The sequence below is a fragment of the Fulmarus glacialis genome, unplaced genomic scaffold (genome assembly GCF_000690835.1).
Source record: "Fulmarus glacialis isolate BGI_N327 unplaced genomic scaffold, ASM69083v1 scaffold4367, whole genome shotgun sequence".
Lineage (NCBI taxonomy): Eukaryota > Metazoa > Chordata > Aves > Procellariiformes > Procellariidae > Fulmarus > Fulmarus glacialis.
The window spans coordinates 1-19743 of record NW_009221121.1 but is presented as its reverse complement, the minus strand read 5'-3'; the positions used below and the strand labels follow the sequence as shown (position 1 = coordinate 19743).

Here is a 19743-nt window from a genome sequence, read left to right as displayed (position 1 = left end):
GAGGAAGGAAGGGAGGGAGGGAGGGAGGGTATCATCCCCACAGCAGAGGAAATGGGGTCACATGCACATTTATTTCCAAAGCTAATTATATCCTGCAATGCAAAGCTCAACTCTGCCTCCCCAACCCTTCCCCTGCACACACACTGGCCAGGGTTATTTAAGACTCGATGCGTGGGTTTTTTATGTCTAGGTAAACAAATTGCTTTTTCTTATGCAGCTCCATGGATACTTTTATTTCTAAAAGAGAAAAAAAAGACTTAAATATTTTAAAGCCAGGTGCAATGTTTGTTTCAGAAGGTGTCTGCTGTGCTCCCGTAGGGAGGTGGGGACAATTCCATGTGAATTCAGATTTCTTCTGGTTGCTGTGGAGACGGTTGAGGTGCCATGAGTGACCTGTCACATACCTTGTGTGTGTGCCTACTGGACACTATGACAGAGAAAACTCAGTCCCCAATGAACTCCTTCAGCCCACCTGAGAGGGCAGGGCAGACACCAAAATTCTCCAGTTAGTCGTAGAAGAAGGGCATCCCGGGCTGCAAAAGTACAGAATTCCTATGGCAGTCACACAGTGTTCATCTGCCTTGATTTACAGTGCAGAGGATTGTGCAGAGAACAGTTTTGATGGGCTTCTGGTTCTGAGCTCCCATCTGATCATAGTTATGTTCAAGGGTGCCAGTATGGAAGAGCAACTATTTTTGGTGGTACTGGGGGATTTTATGATACAAATGTCACGCGAAGGCACCAGACTCATTTCCTATAATCTACCAAGCAGCTTTCTTTAGGCTTTCAGAACTGCCACATCCAATACTTGTGTTGCTGAGAAAAAACAGGGTTGATGCCAAGAAGTACTAATGCAAAGAAATGACCAAAGGAAGGCTGGGAGGCGGCTGTGATTCCCTGCCCCTGGCTCTGCCATGCACTCTGTGAGCTGCCGGGGAGGAAAGAACCAGTGTTCATGTTATCTCCCAAGCCGTCAAACCACCGTTTGATGAAAACAAATTCAATTTGTCTGGTGTAATAACAGGAGCTGCTTCTAATCTGAAATTCAATTTTCGGTATGTATCTAATGCATAGCAAATGGTAACCCAGGCACATCGGAAACAAGAAGACATTTGGAGCGGATGGCTTGCAGTGTGTTTAAACGAAGTCTAAAATACCGAGTGAATGATTACATTGTCAAAGCCACCCTTCTGTGTAACAGATGATTCATATTTAATTTGCTATAAAAGCGTAGAGCTCCTGTGACATTATCTACAAAAATATGCTTCCTAGTTGGATTCAAGTTTCTGGTGGCCAGCAAATAATTTTGCAATGACTGCAACACTACCCACCTTGCCATAATTAGAGACAAGTGCTGTCCTGAAAGAAAGAGTTATTGTTGAGCTTTGGTTTTGTAGTGTTTGTGGCTTCAGCCTCAAAGATATGTGCACGCCTGCTTGCCTCAGGTCAACAGCATTAAAATAAACAGGCCTGCTTGCTACAGCATTTTCTAACCAACCTCCAACTGGTGGTATCGCTATGCTGGCCTGTTACTGCAGAACACCACAGGAATGCAATGGCATTTTATTGACTTCTGCTCTGATAGGAGCGGTGATAGCAGACACCTTGTTGTGCAAACAGGGTGCAAGCAGAGATGATGGCAATTGATAGCTGTTGCTCATTAGCTGCATTACAGCAGCACCTGGAGACTTCAGGCAGGGCTGGGAGGCTCCTTTCTGGCTAGAAACCACCTAGGGTGGCTAGTGTTAGTGTTTGGGTCCAGATCTGGTTTTAAATGAATGTATTTATTCACCTTGACAGCTCTCCAAGATATACGGCAACGTCTTCACTGTGCATTTTGGACCCAAGAAAGCTGTGGTACTGGCTGGATATGAAACCATCAAGGATGCCCTTTTAAATCATGCTGAAGAATTTGGAGAGAGGGCAGAAATACCCATATTTAGGAAAATGACACAAGGAAATGGTAAGTGACGTCTTGGTTGGTTTTTGTAGGTTGTTCATTATATTCTTATAGCAGGATAGTATCATCCTCTTACAGATTGCTTTTTGTTTGTATAGCAGTGTATCAAGCAGCTTTGGTACCAGCGTGTAAGGAGGCCTTACAAATGTTTATTAACCACAGGAAACATAAGGATGTTACACCTTTATTTTAGGCATAGCATTCAGCCATGGAGAGCTATGGAAAACTATGAGAAGATTCACCTTGTCCACACTGCGAGATTTCGGAATGGGAAAGAGAACCATTGAGATCCGAATCCTGGAGGAAGTAAATTCCCTTATCAAATATTTTGAATCCTACCACGGTGAGTGTCAAGACTTTCACCCAGAGACAGAAAACATGTCTAGCAGAACAATAAAGATTAATGAAAGTTTAACTCTGAGCAAATGATATCTCATGGTTAAAGTTCAGCATATGCTGACATAGGTTATTAACCTGAGACCTTAAGACATTGAAATGGAATTCCCTGCTATGCATTCTGGGTGGTGACTGAGTTTTTTCTTTGGGAGGTCAGGACTACATTTCCATAGGAAACCAGACTGAAACGGGCATACTCACATCGTCATTTGTTTTCATTGCTTAAAATACAGGGAAGCCATTTGATACGAAGATGATACTCAACAATGCTGTATCCAATGTCATCTGCTCTATATTGTTTGGAAACAGGTTTGAGTATGATGATCCTGTATTCCTAACTTTGCTGAAGCTGTTAAATGAAAATACTAAGCTGTTGGGCTCCCCTACAGTGCTGGTAAGAGCTTGATTTTACGATCTGGCTTTTAGCTTTTTTGGGGATATCTGGTTCCTCATGTTTGTCCTCCAGGCCTCCCACATCTTGCTTCTCGAGGTGAGAACATGAACATTATCAGCCAGTCAGCGTGTACAGAACACATCTGTGGTTCTGTATCCGCAACGCACAGATTCCCAGGCTCCTGGGCTTAATCTGTGAAGCTTATTACTAAAAGAAAAAAACCCCAAGTCTTTACAAGAGGAACCATTTTACCCTCTTTGAAGAGCAGAAGCACAATACGTCTCTCATATCCGAGATCGGCCCTGAAATGCCATCTCAAATCCTTGTATTACGCCTTCAGGAACTGTCTTAGTTCTGCCTCTCCTAGAACCAGTTTTTTTTTCTTTTGTTTTGGCTACTGAAACTCAATCTTAGCAAACTAACAGCTGGTATAAGGCCGTTCCTTCCTCAGACAAAGCTTCTGCTTTGAATGCCAGTGGAGTCATCTTTCTGAGCCGCACTAAGGTCTGCGGCTGCTGTAACTCCAGACTAGCTAGGCCCAAAAGCACCACCCAAGCACAGGTCAGAGTTACACACTGTGTACAGACACCCTCTCAGGACGAGGCACCAGCTAACAGCTACCGGCGGGTGTTTCTTTAATTGTCTGGCAGGGCAACTAGTGGTCTCCTTGAAGATGTGCACACCTCTCATGGGATGATGGGGGTAAGACCCCTTCTTTCTCCTGACAGCACGTATGTCCATATGACATACTGCAATGCTGTGCTCAGTCCAGCTCCTAGGAACAGTGTAGTTGGGTTAGCCTGGTGCTGTGCTTAAGCTAATTGGCTTGGAAAGCACCATGTTGACACAGCAATATTGTCTGTTTGTGGAGGTGGCCAGTTCAAGTTCATTCTGCTGCCATAGGATGTGACACACCTGAGGGCTTTCCCTGGAATAAGTGCAATGCTCACATTCCCTTCTTTCACATCTGAGACCCTCTGTCCCACCACCTACAGAGCTGGAAGCCCTGAAAGAAGATTAAGCTGATGAGTTTCCCAAAAGTCATGGCAAGGACTCATGCAGAGGTATAACAGAGAGAACACTCTATTTCTGCAGCAATTCATAGCTGCTTGGACTGTACAAGCAAATGTGGGGGAATTAAGGCCTGAAATGTCAGGGCATGGGACAAGGACCAGTGGTATGATTTGATATACCAGTATGTGTTCAAAATGCCAATTAACAGTAAGACTTCTCTTGCTCCACAGTTATATAATTTCTATCCATCCCTTGGATTTCTCTCTGGGGCTTCCAAGACTGTGCTAAAAAATGTCAGTGAACTGAACGCATTTCTCCAGAAGCTCTTCCAGCAACACAAAGAAGAGTTTAATGAAAATAACTTAACAGGCTTTGTTGATGCCTTTCTGATGAAGCAACAACAGGTACTTTAAAGCTAAGTCTCAGAGTCTTTCTGTTCTCTTAGCTCTGACTTCTTATTAGGACTGAGCATCTGTCAGGGACTGGGAGTGAGTGGAAACAGAACTGCAGTGAGCAGAATATATCAAAGCTCATACTCACAGTGGGCTGTGCTGTACTCACTCCATAGCTCCACTGAAACTGCTGGTTAAAGGGATCTAGTTGTCAAGATGTCCCACGTGGGTGAAATAAGTTACCACTCAGCACACGTAAGGAGGAGATCATCCCAAACCTTCCTGCAAGAATGGCACAGTGATGAACTTCATTGCAGTAACTAAATTCCAACTAACCTAATAGCTGGACCTGGGGATTTGCACATACGCTTGGGACCAGACAAATTCCATACAGCATAGGCCCTAATGCTAAAATACTAAACATTTAGTTTCCTAGAGCATATAAAGTCAGAAAAAAGCTAAAATGCAGATAAAAATGGTGGCAACACAGTCACATGTTGGTATCGCTTGCTGTAGAACTTATGGCCATTACTTGTATGTTTTGAAGGAGTCAAAGAAACCGCACACCATGTTCGACAACGGAAACCTGTTGTTTTCAACCCTGGACCTCTTTGCCGCTGGGACTGAGACTACTTCTACAACTGTGCGCTGGGGTCTTCTTCTGATGATGAAATACCCGGAAATTCAGAGTAAGGCTAAGTCCTCTTGTACAATACACTGTTGCATACTTAAGGCTTTGGTTGTGGAAGGGAGTGGAACTCATTCAGTGTTGTCTAGAGTAATTATTCTGAGTACTCTGAGAGAGATAACAACCGTTGATTTTACAAAGGAATTTTATTCAGCTGGATTGCAATAAACCAGCCCAGCCAAATGGGAGAGGCTAAGGGCCAGTCTACAGTTACAGTAAAGCTCCCCCGTTGTTATTCTCCTGCAGGCTATGGGCTTACGTCAGTAAAGGTCTCCTCAGGAGCTGATTCTGATCTGGTTTCTGTTGAGGGCTAGGGGATAACAAAGGTGTGTAATCAGAATCAGGCATGGGATGTACTGTAGTGACTCCATTTAAGCTCCCTTGGCTCAACAACAAACCCGAAAGAACCACGCCATGCCCTGATTTATCCACTTCTGCTCTTCCCAAATACCCCTCAAAGTTTTCCGTTTTCTTCATCCTGGCCAAACTGGAAGCCATTTCAGTTGCAAGATAAGAGGGTTATCAGCTTCTTAATCCTTTCCTCCCTCCAAGGAAAGATTCAGGAAGAAATGAACCATGTCATTGAACCAGGAGAGCTGCCTAAGTTGGAGGACCGGAAAAAAATGCCTTATACAGATGCAGTGATACATGAAATACAAAGGTTTGCCAATATTGTCCCAATGGGTGTATCACGATCAACTCCTACCGATGTGAATTTCCATGGCTATGTGATTCCTAAGGTGAGCTTCGAGGCTATCAGCTTACAGATTCCTTACAGTTTTGTCTGAAGCAGACAAGAAGAAAAATATAAAAACCTAAAGACACTGAGATGCGTGGTTTAATCTATGATGTGATCCTTTTTCTTGGATCCAGGATAGCTGTTATAAACAGGCACTGGGCTGTGGTTTGTTACAGCTGTCTGAATCCCGAATAACCAGAGTGTTTAATTAAATCACACTGGTTTGAATCTCTTATGCCAAATGTGGAACCTCTACTTCAGCATCTTTCTTGAAAGATCTGGTTCTGTGAGAAAGGAATGTTTTGTGCTCCAAAAAGAGAGCAGCAGCTACTGATAACAGGCAGAGCCACAGTGGGGCAGGGAAGCATCCCCCAGTTCTGTTTGCCATGGCTCAGTCTTATTTGCCTCTTCACATTAGAAAAAAGAAAGCAGCCCAGCTTGACTAGGAAAGTGATCTGTTCCAAACAGCTACCGTGAGTTTCTTTGATCCCTTTCAGGATACGGAGATTATTCCGCTGCTGACCTCTGCTCTGAATGACGAGTTACACTGGAAAACCCCAGATCAGTTCAACCCTTCCCACTTCCTGGATGCTGATGGAAACTTCATTAGGAGAGAGGCATTTATTCCATTCTCCATAGGTGAGATGGGTGTGTGTGCACCACCAGGGGCTAGGCTAATGGAACAGTTCCCCCTGATTCCAAGAAAGTTCCAGGGACACAGAACATAGGATAAGGGATTTCTGGTCATTTCTCCTGTCCACCATTGCCGTAGGTAACCACCTCTTCTTTGGGAGATCTGGGAGACACTGATTTACCCACAGTCACTGAATAATTTCACATACCTACAGGCTTCTGTGTGGTTTGATACCAAGACAGTGGCACCTCTAATATACAGAGAGAAGGAAGGAAAAATTTCGTACCTCAGCAGCCTGCTCTTACAGACTGTACAGCTAGTTTAGACGGTCTCAGAAATCAACACTAACAGTCACAGTGCTGATCACTTACTTCTCTCCTGGTTGTTTTCAGGACGAAGGGCTTGCGCTGGAGAAGGACTGGCCAAAATGGAGCTGTTCCTCTTCTTTGCGGGCTTGCTCCGCAAATTTGTTTTCCAACCCCCTCCAGGAGTGGACAAGTCAGACCTAGATCTCACTGCTGATGTCGGCTTTACCTTGAACCCCATGCCTCACCTGGTTTGTGCTGTGCCCTATGAATGATCAAACGACATAGTTAGAGTAGTGAAGACGTCAAGCTTGAAAGCAAGTCTAGTTACCGGGGAAAAAAGCTGTCTGTACCTGAGCTTTAGGGGAAGGAAGACACCGGGCACTGCTATTTTTCTCTCATTCATGCAATTCTTTTCAAGAGCTCTTGCGGTGTCTGCATAATGCAAACCTTTCAGACACCCCTGAGTACTGCTCTCAGAAACAGTGTGATTCATTCCTGGAACAGCACATCAGAGATGCAGTTTTCAGGGCTGTTTGAAAGAATGAAATGGTTTCAAGCCTCCTTGAAACCCATCAGAGGCTCTCCCCTGAGAGCCTCCATGGGGAATTTCTCAGCCCAAAGTCCATGCTCTATAGCAGAGCTGATTAGCGATGGCCCAGCTGGAGACAACAGACACTTAATGGATCTAGAAATCTCCCCAGGATGGTTGTTCAGCTGAGCCTCAGACTGAGCTTCCATTGTGCGATACAACCTGCCTTATCTTTATTACAGAGTCCCAGACACAAGGGTGTAACATGGGCTGATGCCAAGAGCCAGGCACGGGACAGTTATCAGAAAACATCTAAGTGGTTTGGGAAGTGGGTTCATTCCAACTCACACTAGGCACTTTATGCTGAAAAGCCTATTTATGATGGGGCCAATCTAGCAGCTTTCTGCTTCTACCAAGAAAGGCATTTCTACCACTCCCTCACCTCTGCTGGCTTCATGGTGGCCCTGGCGCTTGTCTGATCCCTTACTGGCCCATCTTAGATCTCTAAACTGGCAGAAAATGACCAGCCACAGAAAGTGAGGAGTTTCTGAATCGGCATGGCTAAAGCTGGACGCAAGCCTGAGGCAGTGTGAGGGCAATGCAGCCTGGGGCCGGGCAGCAGGACTGCCGTGCTCCCATCAGAGAGCTGAGAGAGGCTCAGCCCTCTCCTCCACTTGCACCTTAAGAGCCCTAGTTGTTCTCTAGATCCTCTCTACCCTCCACAGAGAGAGACAGGATTCTTCAGTGGATGATTCAACTGCCGAAAGGTCTGAATTGCTCACTCTCTCCATTGACTGCAGGGTGAACAGGCACCTAATTCAAACTTCAGTCTCATGTATCAGGTGTGTTGGGATGAATAGGGACAATATTTTCCATTTGACTGAAAATGGGGCTTAAACTCTTTAGAAAATGTTGTTGTGTGTCTTCAAGCTCTACACCAGATACACAGCCCCTGGCATTTCAAGCTGTCTTCCTCTCCAGACATTCCTTGTGTCAGGGATAGGCAGCAAGGTCTCCAGGCAGAGTAACAGTTCAGCCTGCACTGCTGAGCAAACACCACTGCCACGAGCTCCCGTGGAAGTTGTATGTGCTCAGTAGGCAGCAGGAGCAGGGCCATCACAGTAAGAACTGCAAGCAAAATTTTGGTGCTTGCAGAAGTGCTTTGGCTGCTTAGGTAGGAACTGAAGTTACAAATTCAGAGCTGATAATGCTCCTGTTCTGCCAGCAGAGATCCTGCATCACTGTCAAGGCTAATAGGATTTTGAAGGTAGTCACTGTGAAAATAGATGTAAAACTGGTAATAGCGTCTGGAAGGAGAAGCAGGTTAGACTTTGTTACTAGGTCGCTCACCTGTACCATTAACTTGTCATATGGGGGTCTCTGTAGAAAGCTGGTGCCACCGCAGAGACTGCGGCTGTCCTAGAGCAGCTGTTTGATTACTACAATTAATGATTTATTTCATGTAGCAGCCATTAGGAGTAGGAACAACTAGCTGTGCCTGCAAGGCTGCACCCATTGAGGGAAGCGTGATACATGTGTGAAATCTGAATGGTGGTGCAGGTACAAGAGAGGAGGCTTCTTCATGTGCTGGGAAACAGGCAGGGAACCACGGGTGAGTTAGGGAGCAGTGAGTCGCTGCAGATGCTTTTGTGTTGGGTTGGAGGCAGGAAAGGCAGGTTAGGATGAAAAGGAAAAACGGAGAAACAGAACGTTACAGAGACTGAGGGGGCGGTTACGGTAAATCTGTAGCATAAAACTAAAGTTGCTGTCTTCTAAAGCTGATCTGTGCTGCAAATGGAAGGAAAAAAAGGAGGAAGAGAATATGAAGGGATGACAAAGCAGGGCGGTCTTTGTTTGGCCAAGACACTGACTCTTCACACTAGCTGTAGTTCATGCGACTAAAGGCAGCACTCTAATAGTTGTACTGTACCTTGTACTTGTACTGGTATTGCACTTGTACACGCATTGTACCGTGGGGCCAGCTCCAGCTTCTGGATACATCTCAAGGAGTCTGCTTAACAAGCGATGTAACAAGAAAGCCTTTGCTGCTACATTTGCTTATGTTTGTTTTGCTGTTGCTCTGTTTGCAGTCTAACTACTGCAAGCCTGATAAATAAATACTTTGCTCTGTTGCTCTTGATGTATCTGGTGTTGCAGGACAAAACTGATTTTGGGTCAAAATGATAAAGTTGGGCTGCACCACCTTTAATACACCCACATGAGAGAGGTAAGCAGAAGGATCCCTGGGCAACATGCAGCCAGAATATGTTTAACAATGCAAAGAGTGAGCAATACTCATAGCCACAAACAGCTCAAAGGAAATGACTGAATTTCTAACTTCACAAAATCACAACTGAAAAGCTCTTTTTAATACTTGAATAATTGTCCCCTTCAAAAGTATCTCCTATCAAAATCATATGCACAGTTCACGTGTTGATGCACCTGGGACCTTGGAGCTTTGTTAGCAAGTCTACACTTGGGGTTGTATCCTTGCTGGCTTACAGGACTTAGAGGAACAATTTTCAGAACTCACTATTTGGTGAATTAGGGAGTCCTTCCAGACTCCCAAAGTGCTTAAGATGTCCTGCAAGGCTTTTTCTTGCATTGGTCCCAGGGAGACAGACAAGCAGTTGAGATGGTATCATGCTCCGGATACCACATTTCCAAAAGGATATACTGACTTTAGGAGAAGTTGGGACAGGAGGAAAGAAAAATGATGATGGAGAAGGAAAACCCTTCACATGCATACTGTCTTGGAAGATTTGGTTGTTTGCCTTAAAGTGGAGATGGAGAAGAGAAGTAGGAAGAGTAAGGCCACGCAATGTCCCAGAGAAGATGAGTCATCTGTTTCCATCAACCTTTTCTTATCACAGAGGCAAAATGGAAAATTAAAGTGAATGGCAGTAAATTTAAACTAATAGAAGGAAATAGGTTTTTATGCCTGCTACAGCCTTTTAACACTGGAGAAGGGATGCAACTCCATGTACTTCAACACAAAAACTAGAGTCCAAACAAGACCAGGAAAAAAAACATTTTCTTGGCTGGGGAATACATTATCTTACAGTGCCCTCGGAGTTCCCGTGGTGCCTGGGTCTGGCTGCTGTCTGAGACAGGACATGGCTCTGGGTGACTCTCTGATGTGGCCCCTTACAGCGATTCTTGCAGCTCCTGCCCTTGCTTAAAAGGAACTCGTCACAGTAAAAGCCAGCAGGACTTATCTGAGGCTGCAATCCTGGATGCACCGCTGGTCAAGAATGGGACTGGCAGGGAAGGCACAGAGATTTTGTGGGGTTTAAGTTAATTTAAAGGATGCAGGGCTGGTGCTTTACTGGCTGGCTCTCCCCAGGCTGGCTAACTGGCAGCGCAGGGGCTGCGCTTAGGGGTCGGTGGATGATGCCCATGCTCCACATGCTCACCAGCACAGCCTGGTTCACGTGCTGTGGCAGGGGGTTGCCACGTGGGCAGGAGGGACCGAGGACAACCTGGCTGCGAGCACCCTGAGGGGCCTGGCTGCCCCAGGAATGCACCCGGAGCAGTGTCAGCGCCTGGCAGGTGTTTTGTGCTCGGCTCTGTGTGCTCAGGCAGGGGAGCACGTAGCAGTGCGGCTCCGGAGCGAAACACGTACCAGACACATTATTGAGACAGGAATTTCTTGTCATCGCAAGAGCTTGACTTACCTTTGTCATTTTAATGCATTGCACTCAGAGCCTGGTTTCAAAAAACCCAATACACTCCCCCCCGGCTTTTCAGAGATAATTTAGGTCTCTTTCTGAAAGGCCTTTTTATGATTTCAGCGGCTCCCAGGGCAAGGATGAAATACCAGGAGAGCGGCAGCAACACGTCACTTTTGCACTGCAGGGTGCTGCCAGTCAAACAAAACCCTGCAGGAACAAACATTTTGCACAGGACGCAGAGCACGTGCCATCGCAAGTTCTCATCGCAATGCCCACATTCTGCACCCTGTGCCAGCCCTCATCCTCCTTGCCTGTCTTTACAGCCCCTCTGCCTCTTTGCTCACTTGAGCAGGCAGGGTTGAATCATCCTGGGCATGCTCTGGGGGAAACTGTTGCCTCCAGCCCATTTCTTGGAAACTAATGAAAAAAATAATCCCAGAAATGTTGCAACACACTTGCTGCTTCTGTTTCTGGGCGGCTGTTGCGTTGTAACATCTCCACACCACGCAGGCAGCTCCGGGGTGCAACCAAGCAGCCGTTTGCTTTGGGACTGTGCCCTGCTTCACATTAGGTCCACTTCCTTCCCAAATTCTTTGCATTTGCAAGGCTGAAGACCCGTATTTGCTGAATAATAGCCTTTATATGATCTAACCTTTGGATAAATGTACCTTTAGCCTTGTGCTTCCTTGTCATGTAAGACAGCTCTTTCTTCCCTGAACAATCTTATTCCATTTGCTGTTTATTCCCAGTATCTTCCTGAAAGCCACTATTCAACCAGGTAGATCTCAATTCCTTCTGTACAAGATTTAAACCTTTATGAGGATGCAAGCTGCAGGTGTTTCATATCTTTGACTTAAAATAATTCCATTCTCCTGTCTTGTTCCCCTTCCGAAGCCTGCCAGGTCAGCTGGCTTCATTAACTTCATTAACTTCTTCCCTCTGTCTCTTAGAAGCTGCTCTTGCAAAATGAAGAATCCTCCCAGAAGTTTCAATTTTGTCTTTCCATTCCACTCATGAATCCACTCATGATCACTTGATCCAAGCTAATTTTCCATGGCTAGCTATTACATGTCCTCTACTTCAGACACAAAGTCTGAAATCACATCCCTTCTGGGCAGTTCAGAGCCAACTTTATGAAGAAGTTTATGGGATACAACCCCCAGGGATACATGGGCTTTACCATTATTAACAACCTTTGATCTCCACTTGACATCAAGAAAGCAAAAGTCTCCGATAACGATACTATTTTTCTCTCCAGTAACACGGAGATCTCAAGCCCTAGCCACATCTGAATCTGGAGGTTTCTAATAGGATTCAAAGAAACCTTTTTATTTCCCCGGGTCAGCGGAGTGTTTGGAGGGTCATAGTACTGCTAATAAAGGACCTTGAGGTCTCAGGGGGAGGAGGAGGTTGTAGAGGAATGCCAAGCACCTTTTCCCATGTATATGTTCCTGCACACACATGCATGGGTTTGTAATTTGAAACTCTCTTTACTTCTGGACAGGCTTTGCAAACTGCTTAGACCACATTCTCTGAGGTGTTTAAAGAGGGTGGAGTATGCAGTATTTATTTAGGTACTCTACAAACCTTAATAAGAATCGAGTGCTTGTAGCAATCGCAGAGAGCAAACAGAAAGCCAGCTGGCAGAAACTGAACAGTGCCACTGCATTTTTATTGCTTCTAACCCCCCCAAACCAGATTATTACTAAAAAAATGTCTTTTTTAATTTCATTTGTCTCTGATCCTGCATTAATTTGTCTGCTGTGTGCAGCAGTATTATTAGCTGTACTCTATTTTTCAACTGGCTATAAAAATTCAGCTTTTAAATTTCCTCCTGGTTTTCCGATCATTGGTAACCTGCACTTGGTGGATCTTAGAAGGCAAGATAAATCACTAATGAAGGTAGGACAAAAACCCCCAAACCCAGACCCTCATAGATTTTAAAGTTGCCTGGGATATATCAGTGAGAACTTTTTGTCTTTTTTAATTCAAACTAAATTGTAAAGGTGTGAAAATTGCTTTGTAATATTTTTCTGGGCTTCTTCTAGCCAATGTCTATGCTGATGCAATGTCATTTATGAGCGATCAACCATTAAAAAAAGACCTCTGGGTAATATGGGAATTCTTCATGTAATTGTGATGATGTACATGAAGTATATAATGCTTGTGGGATTTGAAATATTAATTTGACAGCTTGGACACCCAGAAATCTTTTAAAGCACTAGGACATAACTAACATGAAATGAAATTGCTTCCCTGCCCTCCGCCCTGGAGAACTGGCAAGGGGAATTCCATGACGCAGTGACCCCAAAACTGCTTCGGGGCGGGCCAAAATCCAGATGCCCCGTTGCAAAATCCACTTCCCTCTAGAAGAATTGGATACGCATTAAAATCTAAATGGCAGTACGAGAGATGGATTGAAAAGCTGCGCTGAGGAACCAATATAAATAGCCCGTAAGCTCTTCTATTAACCTGTAATTAAGACCACTTACCCCACTTACGGCGGTAAACTGTTCTTCGGTGCAAGACGAGGCTGGCACAGCCCAGGGTGTCCGTGTCAGGCTGCCGAGCGCTCCCTCCTCGCCTTAGCAGCACCCTCGGGATCGACCTGCACCAGGGTCAGGGAGGGAGTGAGCAAACAGGCAGCGGCGGTTCATGACCAGGCGTCGACACGGCTCCCGTAACACCGGTGCTCAGCAAACACTGGCAGTTCTCTGGGAGCAGCGAGTGGTGGGTCAGCACTGCCATGGGGTGAAGTTCCCAGCACCTGGTGTTATTATGGGCGATGTCAGGGTTGGGGTCAGTTTACCCAGCGGGGCTGGGCAGACGTTGCTGCAGCCTCTGAACGGCAGTTTGGAATTACCTCCGCATGCTTTTATCACCTGCTAGGCTATATTTGGTATTGCCTATGTTTGCCTTTCTTTGGGTTAATCCCTCCATCTCACCCCACAAAGAGCAAAAAATGGTGATTGCATTGAGCAGCAGGCGCCAGCATTTGTTGGCTGGGCACCCTGATGGGGCTGTTTGCAGGGCACGGGGGAATGCCCCCCTCTCCTCCTGCCGGTGGACCCGGCGCAGCTGAGGCTGCACGCATACACCCCGTGTTTGCTCAGGCAGCAGATTTGGACTGTGGCTTCCCATCACCTTGCTCCAGCCCAGCCCACACTCTTCTCGGCTGTCCCCGAGTGCTGTTTTCAAGCTGCCGGGGAGCAAGATGCAGCCGCAGCGGCGGGGCGGAGGTCGGCAGGAGTAGTCAGCCTCCCACGGTCCCCAGTGCAGCACCGAGGGGATACACGGGCAGGGGTTGGGGGGCACGACAGTCTCACCCTTGTAAAACGCAGGCGCGTAGCAGCAGGCACACGCACAACGGTCCTTACGGAGCGTGGATTCCCCCGGCAGCCTGCCTCGCTCTGCGCAGACCCCTTTCCTCGGCAAAGAGGAGCGGGGATCTGCGCACAGCACAGCGGCTCCGGGGACACACGTAGGACATGCCAGCAGGACCATACACTCCTGGAGGGATTTTCAGCCCCTGAGGCACTGTGTTGCCCTTGTAAGCTGCCGGCAAGGCACAGCTTTGGCGGGGAGCTGAGGAGAATTTATCCTGGGGCATGTGGCAGTGAAAAAGTCTCTCTGTGTCCTGGCAAAGATACCTCCAGAGCCTTCTCAGTGCAAAACGAGCATCACTTTATGGACAAGCACGGGGACAGCCAGCGGTTCGGGCAGCCTTCTGCTCCGGCCGTAGGTTTCCCTGCTGTGCCCAGCTGAGCTCTAGGTACCAAGGCCAGGTCCGAGCAGAGGAGCACGGATGTGCAATTTGTGGTCATCCAGGGCAAACTAAACGCCTGCTGTGGGAAAAACAGCTCCTCTGATCTAGTAGCAGGGATGCAGGAGTGCTTTGGTACGAGAGGAGCATTGTACCAAAGCTTTCCTGTGCGACAGCATGATTATTTGCCCTGAAATGTCTTCTCTGTTCTCATCTTTCTCCAGTTTGCCAACTTGTGTAGCCATTTGAGGTCTGGTCTTTAACTCTAGGTGGTTTTTTCAGTTTTTCATTTACTTTCTCCTTAACAGCAAAACCAGATTAGTAATGCACTGAGGGGGGTGGGGGTTCTTTCATGGCAAGAAGCCTAAAATCCATACGGATGCCAGCCAGGCATCCGCACAAAATGCCTCGTGTTTGACCGTGATGGGCTCCGGCTCACAGGCGCCGTTCTGCAGGTAGCGGCTCCGCAGCCGTTCCCAGCAGGGCACCAGGACGCAATATGTCCTTTCAGAAAGCAACGGGCGCTTGCCCCGTGCACACTCCCTCTCTTCCTGACCATCACAGCTCGCCTCTTTTTCAGCTTGCGGAAAAATACGGCCCCATCTTCACCCTCCACTTTGGGTTCCAGAAAGTTGTGGTCCTGACCGGGTACGAAGTTGTGCGGGAGGCGCTTGTGAACTACACAGAGGAGTTTGTAGACAGACCATCCATCCCAATATTTGACCAAATTCAGAATGGAAACGGTACTAGAGAAATGAGCGGGGGCGGGCGGGAGGGACAACACCGTCGCTTAGTGCCAGCCTAACTGTGCTTCCCCGAGCCCGGCTTTTAAACATCCCCCTTGGACCCTTCTGAAGCCAAGCCAACAGAAAATATTTGGCTTTCCTCACTTTCAGGCAATGCCTCCTGGCTTTTCACTACTATCATTTTTGCTAATGCACTTGCAGCCGATCCATATCCTAAACGTTCGAGGGTGAGGAGTGGGATTTTTAAAGGCACCGTGGTAATTCTGGGGTTAATTTCTGTAAGACATCAATGAGAGCAGCTCTCCACCACCACCACATTTACAAACCTTCCCCACGGTTTCAGGGGACTTCGGACTAACTGGTTTGGCTGTTCGGAGCTGTAGGGTTTTTCCCTTTCTCCTGCTGCCAGGTGCCACAATTTTGGACATCACCAGTCCCCCGTGCCTTGCCTCCCCACAAAAGCTCTTGGGTGGACCACGTGAAACAGCTTCAGGGAGAAGCAGTAGGCTGAGGCTGGAAATTTGCCCCCACAAACAACCTTACGGTTTTTCCAGGGCAACTGAGTATTTTAGAGGACTTTTTGCCTTGTTTTTCCATCCTATGCTTCAGCTGAGGCTTTAGCTTTGAGCAACCAAAAGGCGGCTTTATATGCTGGTCACAGGCTTAAGTTAGGATTACAATTAGAAACTACATTAACCAGCCATAATATCAATAGATGAATTTATCGCTACATAAGAAAAAGGAATCAATGGGAAGAAAAGGATTTTTCAGAGCTAATTTACATGTAAAATATCCCTGTGGGAGACTGTCAGTATTGCACTACAAGTCCTTTCACACTTACCTTCTCAGCCCGAATCTGAGCCACTTAGAGGTGACCCAAAGCTGTAAATTCACAGGGGCTGTTAAGTCACAATGGTCACAAATTTTCCAATGAAACATTTTTTTCTTCAGAAAATGCCAATTTGTTGACTCTGAAGCTGTTTGCAGAAAATTAATTATCCAGATGGAAGTGCCTGAATTAAAAAAAAATTAAAAATAAAGTTTAGAAATTTGCTTTGTCATTTTTAGAGAAAGAAGTTTTGCTTTCCAAATTAAAACTACATGGCTCTAAAATAGCGTTTATTCTAGAAAAAGCAAACACATTTAAAAACCTTGCAGACAAGATGAAGATGTGAAGTGCCAGAATCCAGTTTTTCAGTTGACACAATCTGAGATAGTCTTTGGATTATTGACACAATTTTTTCTTTCGCTATTTCCAGCACTCAAATGAAATACCCATCCCTGCTTGGTGGTGTTAGTGATCATCAAGGCAGGCGCTCAGTGACCTCTACAAAATGATAGTATTTTTGCCACTGCTGAAAACACAGCGTTGCTAGGAATCTCCATAAAACAGTTCAGCACTGGCCAGGGTTGAGGGGACTGAATTATCCCATCTCACATAGATAAAATATCTTTATGACTGGAATAGGACAAAGGGAGAAGCTTCAAAGATATAAGGTTGTTGCTTGAGGCCCTAGACTTGCAACCAAACAGGGTCAGAACAGTTGCGTGATTGACTTAGACCAACATCTCTCCCCAGCTCTACAGCCAACCAGTACTGGTCTGAAAGCCATACTTGCTTATCTTGCACTCAGGAGAGGGCTGGGGCAGGCTGGGTTGGGTGGGACCTTGTTTTTCCCAAACTACAGGTTCAGTGAGACTGGGAGAATGGAGCTGAAAGGATACAGGGATGGGGCACACAGACATGGGAGACCCTTAGTCCCCAAATCCGTGGGAAACTGGGCAGCAGAAACACTTGTGAAGATCCCTCTTCATCCAGTCCCCTGTTTTGTTTCGTGTGGTGGGGCTCCTCCGTGCATGAGCCCAGCAGTGATGTCTCACGGCCTCCCCAGGTTTGTTCTTCTCTATCGGGGAGCTGTGGAGAACAACGCGGAGGTTCACCGTATCCAGCATGCGCAACCTTGGCATGGGGAAAAAAATGATAGAAGGGAGAATTTTTGAGGAGCTTCACTTCCTTATCGAGATGATCAAATCCTTCAAAGGTGAGCTGGAGACCATCACGGTGCTGTACAGCCTCATATGCATCACTGCTGCTGCAACATCTCGCTAACATTTCCATCCTCCCATTGCAGGGGAACCTTTTAGCCTGACGTCCTTCAACTGTGCTCCAATCAACATCACCTTCATCATGCTGTTTGGGGACAGGTTTGACTATAAGGACCCAACATTTGTCACTCTCTTAAGACTCATAGATGAAGTTATGATTCTTCTGGGATCTCCGTATTTGAGCGTAAGTAACCTGTCTCACAGATTAACATTTTTTTTACACTGGCACATTACATTCAGGAGCCACACAAACCACAGAATTTAGTTCAGCAGTTTTCAAATATTCAGAACCAGCCATTACACCTAAAATGTGACAGTTCTCCTGTCGTACCACCTTGGTCACTACAAGTGTGCAGCCAGATTCCCCTTTGCTACTCTCCTTTTGAACCATCCTGCACATCTGTGTGGAGCTAAAATAAGAACTGAACTATGGTTATTTCAGCTCCACAGATATTTTTTGGCTTCTTCAACATAATTGCACCATCTAGGCTTTCTTTGTCATTGCTGCATTTTCTAAAAAGTTATATTCAGTGTTGATGTCCAGGTGAGTGAGATTTCACAAACTGCATTAAAAATGCTTCCTTGGAGAGTACCAGGAAAACTCTGTTTATCTTTAAACTATCACACCTCATCCTTCATAACTGACGTTGGAAAAAACTAACCAGTCTCATACTCATCTAAACTGACTGGTGGCCTGGCACACTGGAACCCCAACTCTGTTGAGAGGCTGACCAGGCTGTTACTCGTAAAGCATCTGTTCCCACAGAACAGCATAAATGCTTAAAATTAGGTAGTACTAAATAAAGGCTCAAAGGTTGCAAAGCCCTCCCTTAGGAAAATCTGCTGGGAAGTCCATGGGATGCTAAGATACTACTACTGCAAAAAACTCAACTGATATGTCATGCCTTAGGAAGAAGCTGTTTCAGCATGCTGATATTTCTGCAGACTTAATGTTTCTCTTTTTTATTCCTCATTAGTATTTCAATTTCTACCCATTCCTTGGATTTCTTTTCAAAACCCACAAGATTATGCTTGGGAAAATAGAAGATGTGCGCGTCATTTTAAGGCAATACATGAAGGCAAGCAGGGAGGATATCAATGAGAACAGCGTGAGGAGCTACATTGATGCACTGATATTCAAGCAACAAGAGGTATTTGACTGCTTAACTCTGTTGACTGTTTGCAATGTCTCCTTTGAATTTTCTAGCTAAAACTGTTGCTGAGTCTTGATTTCAGTCATGTCATGTAAATCTATTGAAATCCATGCTGTTATTCTAGTGGTATTGAAATCAGATGCCAGTCTCTTACAGTTGGTGTAATTTACTGCAGGGATTTTTCTATCAAAATTAAGATATGAAAGCCACTGCCTCAGTCCACTCCTGGAATAGCAGCGCTAATAATGTGAGATCAACTCCTTGTTCCCAGTAGAAAATGCATGAATTCACATGAAAGCGGACTCTGCCTTTCTTTTTATGACAACAAATTAATTAATCATCGATACTGTTGCTCCAAGACAAATGAAACACTTAAAGTACTTGAATGATAAATCATCAGTAGAAATCCTAGCCCTGCCCTGCACCTTACTTTAGTAGAGACTCTGCAGCTTCACACATCAGCTGATTTCATTCAACACAAAATATTTGGGCTCTGAGTTTTTTCTTCTTTCCAACTGGATCTGGGCCAACCTTAGGCACTAAGTATTCTACCCAGCTATGTGGAAGAAGGGTCAGTACAGTCCTAAAGCCCAGCAGAAATGGCCTGAAAGGTCATTCTGAACATTGCTCGGGATTCATCCTGCCCTTGGGTAGGAGGAGTCCCTCGGAGCTAGGATTAGCTGAATCTCCTTCTGTACAGGGGAGAGACCAGGCAAGGAAAGGGAGACGGCGGGGTAGCCCTGTATGTTAGCGAGTGTTTTGACTGTCTAGAGCTTGACGATGGTGATGAGAGTGTTAAGTGTTTATGGGTAAGAATCAGGGGAAAGGCCAACAAAGCAGATATCATGGTGGGAGTCTGTTATAGACCACCCAACCAGGATGAAGAGGCAGACGAAATATTCTATAGGCAGCTGGGAGAAGTCTCACAATCGCTAGCCCTTGTTCTTGTGGGGGACTTCAGCTTACCAGATGTCTGATAGAGCATATAGGAGCCAGTCTCGGAGGTTCCTGGAGTGTGTGGAAGAGACCTTCCTGACACAGCTGGTGAGGGAACCGACCAGGGAAGGTGCCCCGCTGGACCTGCTGTTTGTGAACAGAGAAGGATTGTGGGTGATGTGATGGTTGGAGGCTGTCTTGGGCACTGCGATCACAAAATGATAGTTTTCGATTCTTGGAAAAGTAAGGAGGGGGGTCAGCAGAGCTCCACCTTGGGGAGGCAGGGCAGACTTTGGCCTGTTTAGGAGAC

The 19743-nt window shown here is 46.0% G+C and overlaps 2 protein-coding genes across 2 annotated transcripts; both read left to right on the top strand.

The window, feature by feature from the left end:
• Window positions 1-1800: 1800 nt before the first annotated feature.
• Window positions 1801-6797, top strand: LOC104070192 (cytochrome P450 2K4-like; the record flags this gene model as incomplete). The annotated part of the gene is made up of 8 exons (XM_009580962.1): window positions 1801-1963; window positions 2154-2303; window positions 2590-2750; window positions 3995-4168; window positions 4704-4845; window positions 5397-5584; window positions 6081-6222; window positions 6610-6797. Coding segments are annotated over 8 exons (1308 nt in total), but the record flags the coding sequence as incomplete, so codon positions are not given.
• A 5557-nt stretch (window positions 6798-12354) lies between these two features.
• LOC104079069 (cytochrome P450 2W1-like) lies at window positions 12355-18494 on the top strand (the record flags this gene model as incomplete). The annotated part of the gene is made up of 5 exons (XM_009580961.1): window positions 12355-12630; window positions 15072-15234; window positions 17130-17279; window positions 17370-17527; window positions 18321-18494. Coding segments are annotated over exons 1-5 (834 nt in total), but the record flags the coding sequence as incomplete, so codon positions are not given.
• Between the last annotated feature and the right edge of the window lie 1249 nt (window positions 18495-19743).